The following is a 13,454-nucleotide window of genomic DNA, read 5'->3' as shown; positions in this document are numbered from 1 at the left end:
GTTCCATAACACTTATAATCCAACATGGGGAAGAAAAAAAAAAAAAAAAAAGACTAATGAATTGCAAACTTGGGAAATTCAAAGAATGTTGTCCAGAGCCCAAGCAGAAGATATGAGTCAAAGGAAATGTTTATTGAGTAGTTAATGATAATGATACATCGATAAACGATTTGGTATTCGGCACTGAGAAATGGAGCATGAAAGCTGTGATAAGAAATACAGAACTGAGAGCTTAAGGCGTGTTTTGTTTTTGTTTTTTTTTTTAACACTTTTTCAATGAGTATGGAAGTTTTCAGCCTATCTAAAATGAAATGAAAGAAACTGAAAGCAGGAGAACTCAGCTGCTTGTACTGGGGAGCCCAAACTCTGTTGTCTGCATTTAGACAGTATAACTTTAGTTGTACTTCAATCATAACGGAGGCAAAAGGAGCTTCAAGAATTCAAAGTGCAACATGGAGGCTTTTTGTTTATTGTTTAAAAACCTGTGGAAGGTACATCATACTTCATCATACCATGGAAATAATTTCTAATATCCAGTAATACAGGGGTGTTTCTCAGTGTTAATTTCGTGATGTAATTTATTTAGTATTATTATTACAGTTTTTTGGATATTTTTTTTACTCTTTTGTGATATTAAGTAGACTAAGCTTATCACACTTGTAATTAAGTACAGTATGTTTTTGTGTATTTGTTTGCTTATACTTGGGTAAAAATTGCAATTCCCACAGCTGCCTCAGCAGCGTATTCTTTTTATCTTTAGAAGTGAAGGAGGTCTGAATGCAGCTCCTGAAACAAAACAAGTTTTTTGTCCTTTTTTATCAGTTTAGAAATTTACATATAATTACTGATTCTTACAGGGTCCTCAGGGGCCTCGTGGTGACAAAGGTGACAATGGAGATCGAGGTGACAGGGGCCAGAAAGGACACAGAGGTTTCACTGGTCTTCAAGGTCTTCCTGGTCCTCCTGTAAGCTGTTTTGTTTATACTAGAATCATATTTGCTTGGCAGTTAAACTGTGTATGAGAAACGTGTTAAAAAACAACAAGAAAAACTCAAAATGGAAGAACAACACTGCAAGTTTGTTTGGTTTTTTTCCCCCACTAGGTATTTTTGAGTGTTTTATCTGTATGCACTTGCTAATATTTTATTGCAGTATGACTGTACTGCTTTTGTAGTAAAGTAAAACTTTGCTTTCCAAGAAATGCACTTTTCTATTTGGAAGTTGGTGCCTTTGGGTAATGTCAGTGTATTTTAACAGTCAAGGAATCAAATCAAAAAATCTCATGACGGCTGTGGCAGTCTCTCTCTCTCTCTCTCTCTCTCTCTCCAGTACTTGTAAAAACTTCATGAGTTCAGTGGTAATTGATAGGAAATAATAAAAAAAAAGCCTGCTGAAACAAATAAATGACCAGCTAAACCATCTTTAGACTTGATAATAAACACTGATTCTAAATGACGTGAGGCCAGCCTATTCTGCAGAAACAACTTTACCAGTATCTACATATCATTATTCTGTTCATTTGAATTGAGATTGGTGTTGTTACCATGTTTTTATGACAAAAGAAAACTAATCAGAAGAGAGAAAGGTTATTACCTTAGTTCAAATATAACATAAACTTATTCACACATAAAGTTTATATCACACTTTTTCTTTTTAAGGCAAAAAAAAAAATAAATCTGCTTTAAACATTGCAATTAAGTGGATAATTTCTTCTGTCTAGGGCCCCATTGGTGAACAGGGCAGTCCTGGCATTCCAGGCCCGTTTGGTCCTCGGGTGAGTGTAAAAATTCGGTCTGGTACTTTTTCCCATTTTTGTTTTCTACAATTAGATTTCTGTTTGAGTTTTATTTTTAATTTAATGGCTTTTATTGGTATCATTGTTATATGTTTATTACCATATCTTTTGCTGAGAGATGTTGCCTTGCCAAATAAATGAGGCTTAAGATAAGATGCAGTTAGATGAAAATAGCTAGTAAAAGAAAGATAGATGAAGAGAGCTAGATGGAAAGTTCAGGTTAACTACCGATCTGCAGTCTCTTTGTACAGGTGCTTGAGCTGCATCTGATGCGAAGCCACATATGTGGCAGTTCTACTTTTTGGACCATTTTGCATGGTGCCCATCAACAAGACAAGGAGCTTCAAGTGCAAACTCAAACACAAGTAATTCCATATGAACACGAAGAAAAACTTTTCATTTAGAGCTTCAGAACACCGAAGTTCAGGCTGCCCAGATAGATTGTGGATTCTCCTGTTCTGGAGATAATCTAAACCTGCCCAGATGCTTTCCTGTAAAAACCTGCTTTAGGGAACCTACTTTAGCAAGGCGTTGAGCTGGGAAATCTCTAGAAGTGCATTCCAGTCCCTACAGTTCTGGATTTCTGTATTTGTTTGTAGAAAGGTGGTTTTGTATAACTTTGGTACTAAATGCTGAAACAGATTGCTTCTTTCTCCAATTTTGTGTAGGGTCCTCCAGGTCCAGTTGGTCCTTCAGGCAAAGATGGAAGCCCTGGACCACTAGGGCCAATTGGGCCTCCTGGTGTTAGAGGAAGTGTAGGAGAAGCTGGACCTGAGGTAAGTTGATGGAAATAGACAGGTTACGTTCAAATAATGAGTTATTTTTCCATACTACATTGCAGCACTTTATCAAACATCCACACACTCAAGACAAATCACAATACCAAATATAGTATCTCCATCAGCTAACTGGAGTGACCATGCATAAAAAGGACTAATACCTCATTCACTGTCGTCTGAACCTCTTGGTATCCACAATCTTATTCACCAAGATTTCCAGCAGCAGCATAATCTATCATGCTTTGCATTCAGCAAATAGTCTGTGTTTTCATCACAGACTAATACTGACCTCAGCTGACCTTCAGACCAAAGCTGTAAGCCATCCACAATGAGCGACTAAGAAAAAACACTCTCTGCTTTGATAAAACTCTTAAACTTTTCTAAATCTAGCAGGCATATCACAAATCTATCAATCCATGACATATAAAATATATGCTATATCGTCCCCCAGAAGGATAGCTGGAAACCGGAGGGATTTGAGAAAAGAGTGGCATGGATGCCCACGTGAAGATTTAAGAAATGAAGATACTTGTTTTGAGAGATAAGGTAGAAAGGGTAGAATACATGTATGTTAATGTACAAACAAGTTGGTTCCTTTTCTGCCACATACAATAAATATTCATGGTGTTTCTTGTCTTTATCGTGTGGTAATAGTTACTCTGTTTCATTTTAGTTTCTACCATTTATCAGTATTTCAGTTTCTGCTGGAACATCAACAGTGAATGAATAGTCTGTGTAGAATAAAATGTGTATCCAGATAGTTCTTTAGTATCATGAGACAATACAAGAAATACTATATAGCAGTATTTTAAGTTTTGCTTCTCATGTTGACTTGCATGCAACTAATAATTGGAACAAAAAATAAATAAATGCTGTGTTTTGTTTGAGAGATGCGGTTTATATCACTTTGGCTGTATACTCTGTCTTACTTAGGAACTTCAGTCGTGAATTCTGAAGTAATTTACCTCAAAGGAAATGCAACTTTATTGTATACCATCTCATGCGCTAGAGCATCAGATGTATGAGATAGATAAATTGCAAGCATTCTGCTCCCAAAGAAGAGCTCTCAGAACTTGTAGGTGGACATATAATGCTTGTTGGCAGATGTCTTGCATCTGAAGACTCACTTACCTCTGTAGATAGCACAGTCTAGAGTGTCTCAGGGTAGGCAGGAATGTTAGATTGCTCTGAAAACTGCTTGCAGCTGTGTGGAAATAAAGCTATTAGGCTGGGATTTGAGAACAAGGAGGGATGGATGACTTATAAATTGAAATTGTGAGGCTTTGACTTCTTCCAGCTGTTGTCAAAAAGCTAAATTGAGAAGTTGAGCAAGATACTAAGACAGACGGTGAAGAAGTGAAGCAGGGCACAGCTCTAATCTTAGAGTGTGGTACCTCATGTGCAGTACTAATCTGTGTTCTCTGTTCCTGGAAATGTAAAGTGTTTATCTGTATATGATTTTTTTATTTTTTTTTTTCCTACACATCAGTGTGAGTGACCCCAAAGTTTTGGGTTTTTTTAGTGACTGACTTCTCTGTTAGTTTACTTAGTATTTACTCTCCTGTGTCTCTATTGCCATTTTTTTTGTTTTGTTTTGTTTTGTTGCACTTTAGGGTCCACCAGGTGATCCTGGCCCTCCTGGTCCCCCAGGCCCTCCAGGACACCTCACTGCTGCCATCGGGGACATTATGGGACACTATGATGACGCTATGGCAGATCCACTACCAGAGTTTACTGAAGATGAAGCAGCTCCTGATGACCACAATAAAACAGACCCAGGAGTCCATGCCACGCTGAAGTCACTGAGCAGCCAGATTGAGACTATGCGCAGCCCAGACGGTTCGAAGAAACATCCAGCACGGACTTGCGATGACTTGAAGCTGTGCCACCCGTCCAAGAAGAGCGGTGAGTGTGAACGCACTGCCTTCTGTATGTGCTGTGGGAGTCTTCTTACTTCCAGTTTTTACTTAATCATGAAAAATGTGTGTAATATCTATTTTGATTTTTGTCTAATCCAGCATGAACACGAGGAACTGAAAAACTTCTCCCACGTAGGAAATGATATCTTCTTGCCTGTGAGATATGTATTCTGATATAAACCACATTTATTCATTTGGTATGTAGAATAGAATCATTAAGGTTGAAAAAGACCACTAAGACCATTTAGTGCAACCACCAGCTCTTCATCACTAGGCTCTCTAAGTGTGTCACTCTGTGTCACATCTCCATGTTTCTTGTATGCCTCCAGGGTCAGAGACTTCCCTGTATCCCTGAGCAGCCACTCCTTCTGAGAAGAATTTTTCCTATATAAAACCTAAGTGCCCTTGGCACAATTTAATGCCATTACCTCTAGTCCTCTCAGTTATGCAGGAGAATCATAGAATTACCCAGGTTGGAAAAGACCTTAAAGATCATCAAGTCCAACTACAGCCTAACCATAGCACCTTAACTCTAACAGCCCTCTGCTAAATCATATCCCTGAGCACCACATCCAAACGGCTCTTAAACACGTCCAGGGACGGTGACTCAACCACATCCCTGGGGAGCCTATTCCAATGTTTAACTACCCTTTCTGTAATGAAGCGTTTTCTAACGTCCAACCTATACTTACCTTGGCATCACTTGAGGCCATTTCCCCTCATCCTGTCACTTCTCACCAGTGAGAAGAGACTTGTCCTACTCTCATTGTAAGCACCTTTCAGATAATGGAAAAGAGTGATAAGGTCTCCCCTCAGCCTCCTTTTCCCCAGACTAAACAGCCCTAGCTTCCTTAGCCTCTCCGGAGAAGAGGCAGACCCCTTCCTCACCACAGCCTCCTTTCTTATTTTTATGTGTTTTTACATCTGAAATACAACTAAGTGTTACCAGCAGGTAATACCACTTAGATTATGACAGAGATAGTTACGTCAGTTGTGAATATTTGCTTAATTGCTATTAGCTCAAAATATTACCATCAAAGTAGTATTGATGATGTGTGAGTGTAGGTGGTAAAATGCTAATGTGCCAGTTGGAGTTGCCCTAATTAACATGAGTAGCCACTGATAGAATAGTCTGGAAGGCAGACAGTTTTTTGTACCCCTTACCATCTTCTCCCTTGTTTCCTGAAATGCTACAACTGGCATCAACACTAGGAGAAGCACCCACAGCAAATACTTGTCTAACCCTTCCATGTTCTTTATGCACTTGGAGCATCCAGAAGCTTTGAAATAGATTTGAGCAGCATTAACCTTAAACAACTGTCATGTCTCGATTCCTCAGTTTGGTAATATTTGTGTCACAGGAAAGGAGGAAAACTTATTTTACTAAATATGATATTGGAATACAAGATAACACCATATAATACAATATGATTGAGGCTAATAAATTGAACAAAACAGAGAGAGAGTCCCTGAAAACTGAGAGGCCTACTGTGAACTCTAGGTGATGTGGCTGGAACACTTCCTACTCTCCGAGAGTCCAAGAGAGAGAGAAAGCCAGCCTGGGAGCGAGATTATATATGTCCTCCTCCCGTGACTTATCTCTGGCTGTGAAGTCCTCTGGTATACGTAGTTTTCTTCTGAGAGCTGAGTATTCGGGACATTGTTATTCCACGGAACTGGAGTATGAACCTTTTTAACGATTCATACTGCACTTGATGTTATAATGTGGAATATTGACAGCAACATTACAAAACCATGCCAATTTGAAATGCTGATTCGCTCAATTCTGAAGCGACTTTAAAGTGAAGTATGTGTCAAAACATGTATTGGATGCTGACATGAAACAAATGCTTGTGTTTTGTACTGTCAGGACATGGTTTTGATTGTATTTTCCCTGTTATTTCAAGTATCCAGGTTATATAACAGAATTTTATGTTTTGTATCCTTTGCAGGTGAATATTGGATTGATCCTAATCAGGGATGCGTTGAAGATGCTATCAAAGTTTACTGCAACATGGAAACGGGAGAGACCTGCATTTCTGCAAATCCATCAACTATCCCACGTAAAACATGGTGGGCCAGCAGATCATCTGACTCGAAGCCCATTTGGTATGGCCTTGATATGAACAGGGGATCACAGGTAACTAGACGTATTTATTTTGAAGAATTAGCTACTTAGGATGAACATTACTTCCTTTTGATGTGGAATTTCATCTGCTCCACTGAGCAAATTTGGTTTAAATTAGAACATTTTGTTTCTTGATTTGACTGACTTAGTATACAATTAGTTATCATACAGTTATTACAGGAAAGGGAAAAAGAGTGCAAGTACATCTGAGGCAGAATTGGCTGTAAGCTGCCACTGCTGGTAGATGTTTATTTCTATTGACCTTAAAAATTTGAGCTTCTCTGACAATCTACTTTAGTGACTTACTTTCTTTTTCCTTAAAGTGTTTTGTTTTCCGAATATGAGATTGAAATTGTTCTTGTTTCAATTGATTTCTTTTCTTTCTGAAAAAAAGCTCTTTACTGCTGAAAACAAGACTCACTTTATAGATTCTCTCATTGAATCTACTTTTATAGAAAATAAGCCCCATCATTCCTTTTAAAGTACACAGTGCTGAATCTGTCGGTCTCTAGGCAGACGAAAGTTTTGTCCTTTGCTTCCCATTCAGTTTTCTTTCTGTGGTCAACCTGCTTTTAAAGATAGGTCCGGTGGTCCTGCCAAGTGACAGAAATTTATGCTATGTACAACATATAATTAATTGACCACCTTTTATCATTTTTAGTCCTGGTTTGTTAAATTAAAACCAAATATATTTTTTACTCGTTATTTCATATAGAGTATTTAAACATATTTAAAATGAACATGTGATGGGTAAATACAATAGGGCCTGTATCAATCAGTTCCTGTAGACTAGTCATAATTGAGAGCAGGTGTAATGTTAAGAACAGATGTGATATTGATTGCTTGTTTTGAGATGCTTTCACCTAACTGTGAAGTTTTGGAAAACTGTCCTTGACCCAAGAGGTAACAGTTGACATTTAGCTGCCTGCAGAGCTATGTCTGGAGGTTTTTTGGTTTAAGTCCTGTGCTCTTGGGAGGAAGTAATAATCTTCTAGCCTGGAGAAGTGAAGGCTCTGGGTAGACCTCATTGTGGCCTTCCAATACTTGAAGGGAGCGTACAGGCAGGAAAGGGGAAGGGCTGCTTGTGATGGTGGGTAGAGATAGGACGAGGGAAAATGGCTTTAAAATGAAGCAGGCGGGAGATTTGGGTTAGATATTAGGAGGAAGCTTTTTTACTTAGAGGGTGGTGACTCACTGGAACAGGTCACCTGAGGAAGTTATGGATGCCCCATCCCCAGAGGCTTTCAAGGCCCGGTTGTATGTCACTATGGGCAGCCCGGTCTGGTGGTTGGTGGCCCTGCACATTGGTAGGGGGGTTGAAACTGTATGATTGTTGCGGTCCTTTTCAACTCAGGCCGTTCTGTGATTGTATGATCTTGAGTAAAACTGTAAAAGAGTATTTTGTGTTTGGAAACACTGCCCATTCTAATAACTGATGTTAGGAACAGTATAGTAGTCAGATGCCCACGTTGCAGATTTTAACTAATACTTGTCTGAGGTTGTTGTAAAGCACAATTTCATTCCGCCTTTCAGCTTCAGAGCTAATTGGCCAAAATTCTCCCAAATGATCCCTGCTGCAAGTTGCCTACATTTCCTTCATCCTCAGCATCCATGAAATTAAATAACAAACCTGCTTAGATTTTACGTCATAAAGCTCCTACAAGTTGTGTCTGGAAAGAGTTAGGATAATGGCATGTTTATAGAATTTACAAGCTGTTAATGACTTCTTATGTAATTAATGGTGATTGACTTCATGTCTTCGCAGTTTGTGTACGGGGATACAGCTGTCACTCAGATGACGTTCCTGCGTCTCCTGTCAAAGGAAGCTTCCCAGAATATCACTTACCTCTGTAAGAACAGCGTTGGGTACATGGATGACCAAACTAAGAACCTGAAGAAAGCTGTCATTCTGAAAGGGGCCAATGACCTGGAGATCAAGGCGGAGGGAAACAGCCGATTCAGATACACTGTTCTTCATGACAGCTGTTCTGTAAGTTGCCTCTCCTTTGCTGGTATGGAAAAAAAGAACTTCTGGCTCTTAAAGGTGGCATTTCTTGATTTGTTAAGTAATCCATGTAAAAGGATAAATAAAACACTGCAGAACTGCACTATGAATTACAGAAGTAACTGAATAGGCATTTTACGTCAGTTTTCAGTTCATGTAATTGATGTCTTTGGAGGATATTTATGAACTATTAGTTATTAGTCAGCATACTGAGATGCAAATGATCCCAGCTTGCATTTTTGCAAACAGTATTTGTTGTTTCTTTGTGGAATTTCATAAAGAAATTCATCTGAAGCATTAGTCTAAGAAATAGATAGGATTATTGCAAGAATACTCTAGAGAAAATGCATTGGTACCAAGACGGACTGAATTGGAGAGGAAAATGTTCCACCCCCAGAAGGTTGTAGTAGCTTTGAATCCACCAAGTGAGCATAGTGTAGATTTTGTCCACAGTTTTCTCAGCCAAATCCAAGGTCTGAGCAGAATTTGTCTAAGATCAGTTTTGCACTTGATATAAACCAGAGTACTCTCTGTGTTTTAAAGGAATGTACTTCAAGTGTGTGTGTGTGCAGGTACATATACATAGAAAGCATAGAAAGAATAGAAAGAAGTTAATAATGAATGGAAAAATCAGTCCGTCATGAGCGGGTAATCATCCCGTATCAATTGGTCAGGTCCATTCATCACGATGAAAGCAAGACGTAGACAGATGCTTTAAAATAGTGAAGGTACAGTGCAGGAAGGAGTGGACTACTCAGCAGAGGTACAGTGAGATAATCCTGAAATGCCTCAGACAGTTGACTCACCCAGCTGGACTTCAGATGAGATCTGGACTAATCTTTCTCCTCTTTTTTTTTTTTTTTTTTCTTTTTTCTTCTGCTTTTTTTTTTTTTTTTTCCCTTTCAGAAACGTAATGGCAATGTGGGCAAGACGGTCTTTGAGTACAGAACGCAGAATGTGGCACGCTTGCCTATCGTAGATATCGCACCAGTGGATGTTGGCAGCACTGACCAGGAATTTGGAATTGAAATTGGGCCGGTTTGTTTTGTGTAAGAGGAAGGGTGGAAATGAACACAGTACTCAGCCGCAACAGCAATTAAACTCATGAACTTAGACTGATTGAAGTTAATCCTGAGACTCTTGAAGTAATGGCTGATATTGGATCAGCACTGTATATACAGTTTCTAAATGCCCGGCTTCCTTTTGAATATTTATTTTACTTGCAAACCTTCCATTTTAAATGGTTGAGCCCTCTTTTTGTGCCACAGTACAGTTGTAAGAGAAACAATGACCATCTTTTAAAAATAACATTACTCCTTTTCATCGCTTTTTTTTTTTTTTTTCAGATGACTTCAGAACTTGAGGTGTTCAAAATAGGTAGTTTTTATGTGGGACTATGTAAACATCTAGTGGTAATTTCTTTTGCTTGGATACATACCGAATAACAGGAAAGTGGAGCACTTTTGTGAACCGTTTGCTATATTTCAGGCATATCTACCCTCTCTACCCCAGTTTATCTTCCTGTGGGTGCCAGCGTAATAGCTATTTGTGTCTCTTGCAGACAGAAAGCTAGCTCTCAGACAGGGTCATCTGAATCTGGCATTGTCTTTCTTGCACTTTCTTATATTAAAATCTGCTAATAAGAGTATTCTACAGCCATGATTAATTTATGAAGTAGAAGCACTACTGGGGTAAATACAAGATTTCAGAGTAAGTGTCCCATTTCTTCAATTTTGAGAACCGATTTTACTTCTCACCATGTATCTATGCAGTTCCATTAAATTATTATTGATCTTCACAATATATATTAAACCCTACACTTGTTGATTTTTTTTTTCTAATAATTGCCCATTTAATAAGCCATTACGTATCAAAGCTTCTTATATACGGTGCCAATTTACGTACATTGCCAATAATTCACATGTTTACCAGGCCAATGGCTAATAAGGAAATGTTAGAAATCCCTGATTTTTAGCTGGCATCCTGACACGAGTTACCAATAATTTTGACTTGCTGGTCTTGAACTGTCAAGGCAAGAAAATTCCATCATTTCTTAGCGTGAGCTACCTCATCTCTGAAAGTTGGGATGCATTTAATATTCATATCGTTATTTTAGGTATTAAAAGGTGCTATGCTTCTGTTATTATTTTGAGAAAGGTGACAGGCAGGGCAAAAACAAAACAAAAGCGATGGTGCTAAATGGCTCTGTAGAAGGCTGATGAAATAAAGATGCTGACTCAATATCGTTTTCAGAATTTAGCTGTTAGGCTTACGGTGTTTGAGAGAACAATGATACAGTGCATTTATTTGTTGGTCATACAGTGTATAAAATGTTTTGTACCACCAACATGCTTTATTTTGTAAAGTATGTGGGTACAACATTACTTAGTTCTTCATTTCTTAATTGCATCTGTGCTCTCTGAGTTTTTTGTTTGTTTCTTTAAAAAATAAAAAATAAACATCTGGGGCCATCCCTAAAGAAAATCATGCACATAGCTTTATTCATGTATCTTTGCAAAGCATTTAATTAAATACGTGCTTCTTGCTATTTAAGTGGTTTTCTTTGTGTAAAACTCCTTCTAGTGTGTCCCTTATCAGTCTATTTCCAGAAAAGTAAATATAGAAGTGTTATAGTAAAAATAGAAGTGTTATACATATTAACATGTAATATAAGTGTTATAAGGGTGCCTTTAAAGTTACGCATACAACATAGACATTATTAATAACATATAATAAACACACATTGCTCCAAAGAGTTTCCTAAAATGAAAACAGAAAGACAAAACTAGAAAACATATTTTTAGTAGGTAATATTAAAAGTAGGTAATGTTAAAGGTCCAAGTGTATTAATTGGTGTTTAAATACTCTGGAAACTATATGATCAAGGATAGGTTTACTTTTCCACTGTGAACTGCAACAACAAAGATAACAGTTGCCTTCCACTGTGAAATCTAGTCTATAGAAGAGAAGTGCTAAACATATTCTGGAAGGAGTTGCATCATAATTTTGGATGAATCTGAAAAGATATCATAATTGCTGTGAGGCTTAATGTTATTTATGCAGAAGGAACTTCATTACTGTGTTCTGTTAGGTGTGAGGGTATATGTAATCAGACTATAAAAGCAATTTTCTGTTCTAAAGAGTCTTTTATTATTTCCTTGTGTAGTAGTAGACAGGTGACAGTACAATTTATATTTCTTTAGAAGATACTGAAGTTTGGTTTTTTTTCTGCAATATGGGGAGTTAAACTGAAATTAGCTTTGTCTGGTATATGCTAAAAGTCATGAAATTGTATTCATAATAGGATATTCTACAATGAAGAGAGATAAATTTGATAAATTTTGTTTACCTAATAAGCTTTCAGGGAGAAGAAAAGCTTTTTAGTGCTACAGTTGAGATGTTAACTGCGATCTTTGCTTTCATGGCTATTTAATCAAGCAAATTTCTTTGAAGAAGGTGTCATTTTGTAGAAAAGTTACCTGTTTTTAAATGTCAGTCAATAATAGCAAGGTAACTGTATATACTTTGCTTGGAAACACTGTATTTGGTCACGTCTTGGTGTATCATATTAAAAATCAGACTACTTATTTTATTCCACAGTTTTCTGAAGCATGAAGTATGTCATACACTTTCATATGCAGGTGCACTGTGGAATTTTCTTTTTGTTTGCAAATGGACAGCAACATGTTGGTTTTGTCTGTAGAATGTAAGTACTGGGTTAGAGATGCAGTTAACTGGCTGTGAAGAGAGTTTTGTGGTTATTTGTTTTCAGAACATTCCACCAGATGTTCTTTAAGTTGTTTTGTGGTTTTTTTTGTGTGTGTGTGTGTTTGGTTTAGTTCTGGCTTTGACTTGGCAGATTGGGTCTATTGGAATTGACTTAATTGTTTGATACTTTGTGGCCTTAATATGTCCTATATTAGTTCAGAAAGGCTAAAACTAAATGGACATTGGATGGACATTGGAAGACTATTTTTGAACATAAAGGTAACGAGAAATTGCTTTTCTTGTTCCAGAAACTAAGTGAATGTTTGCTTCACTAATGTCAAAACTTGCAGACTGATTTGTTCTGTATTTCCAGTTTTTTGCTGGAAGCACTTAGCATTTCACTACTGCCCTGCAGGTTGCTGGTATTAAGAGCACTGAAACTGAATAGTGGCTCTCAGGCATAGTCTTGCCTGGATTCTATTATCCCATTTTCTGTTTGGTCAGATACCACCAAACATAGGTTAAGATTTCATAGCTATTTAATGCTAAGTAACGCCTTAGTTGTTGGATTTTCAAACAATATCAGCAAGAAGGTACAATGTGCTTGTTAATTTCAACAGCATTGTTGGTATCAAATATAGTTGCCTCCATAATTTCCTCCCTTCATTCCCCCGACAAGATCCTAACATCTCCAGCAGTTGTTTTCAGGCTGGTTGGTTGGCATTATTTTGTTTGCTTTCAGCTATATGTAGCAGAGATAGAAGGATGGTGGGGAGGTGCCTCAAGGCAGGTTTGAAGATGAAAAGAGTAATGCTAATGAGCTGCAACTCTGAATGTCACACAAATGTGAAGCAGGTAACCACTTGCATTTTCTTAAGCTGTTTTAAAAAGAAAAAAGCAAGTTTAACTCCTCTGCATTACTTGGATACCTTGCAATGGTGTGTGCTTGTCAAAAAACAAACTGGAGTGGAAAAGGATGGTGCTTGACTAATGTGTTTGTAATACAGCCTTGCGTTAGACTATTCTAAAAATTTACAACCCAATATGCAGTTATGCAGCTAGTTCATCTTTTGCTTTGTAAATGTCTAATTTAAGAAACTGTATGGAAGCATAAAAAAAT

General features: G+C 37.7%; 1 protein-coding gene across 1 annotated transcript in view; it reads left to right on the top strand.

Moving 5' to 3' along the window:
- COL5A2 (collagen type V alpha 2 chain) overlaps nucleotides 1-11,174 on the top strand; it is a 104,718-nt gene extending 93,544 nt beyond the window's left edge. The window contains exons 48-54 of the mRNA XM_015867838.3: nucleotides 858-965; nucleotides 1,721-1,774; nucleotides 2,464-2,571; nucleotides 4,188-4,479; nucleotides 6,446-6,633; nucleotides 8,387-8,611; nucleotides 9,533-11,174. Of these exons, the coding sequence (XP_015723324.2) occupies nucleotides 858-965; nucleotides 1,721-1,774; nucleotides 2,464-2,571; nucleotides 4,188-4,479; nucleotides 6,446-6,633; nucleotides 8,387-8,611; nucleotides 9,533-9,679 (1,122 nt within the window). The 3' untranslated portion in view covers nucleotides 9,680-11,174. The remainder of the gene's footprint in view (nucleotides 1-857; nucleotides 966-1,720; nucleotides 1,775-2,463; nucleotides 2,572-4,187; nucleotides 4,480-6,445; nucleotides 6,634-8,386; nucleotides 8,612-9,532) is intronic.
- The last annotated feature ends 2,280 nt before the right edge of the window (nucleotides 11,175-13,454 follow it).

This window comes from Coturnix japonica, chromosome 7, assembly GCF_054131305.1.
Source record: "Coturnix japonica strain WE chromosome 7, WE-NBRP24, whole genome shotgun sequence".
NCBI lineage: Eukaryota > Metazoa > Chordata > Aves > Galliformes > Phasianidae > Coturnix > Coturnix japonica.
The sequence above is the reverse complement of the archived record's forward strand: the minus strand, read 5'-3'. Positions and strand labels throughout refer to the sequence as shown.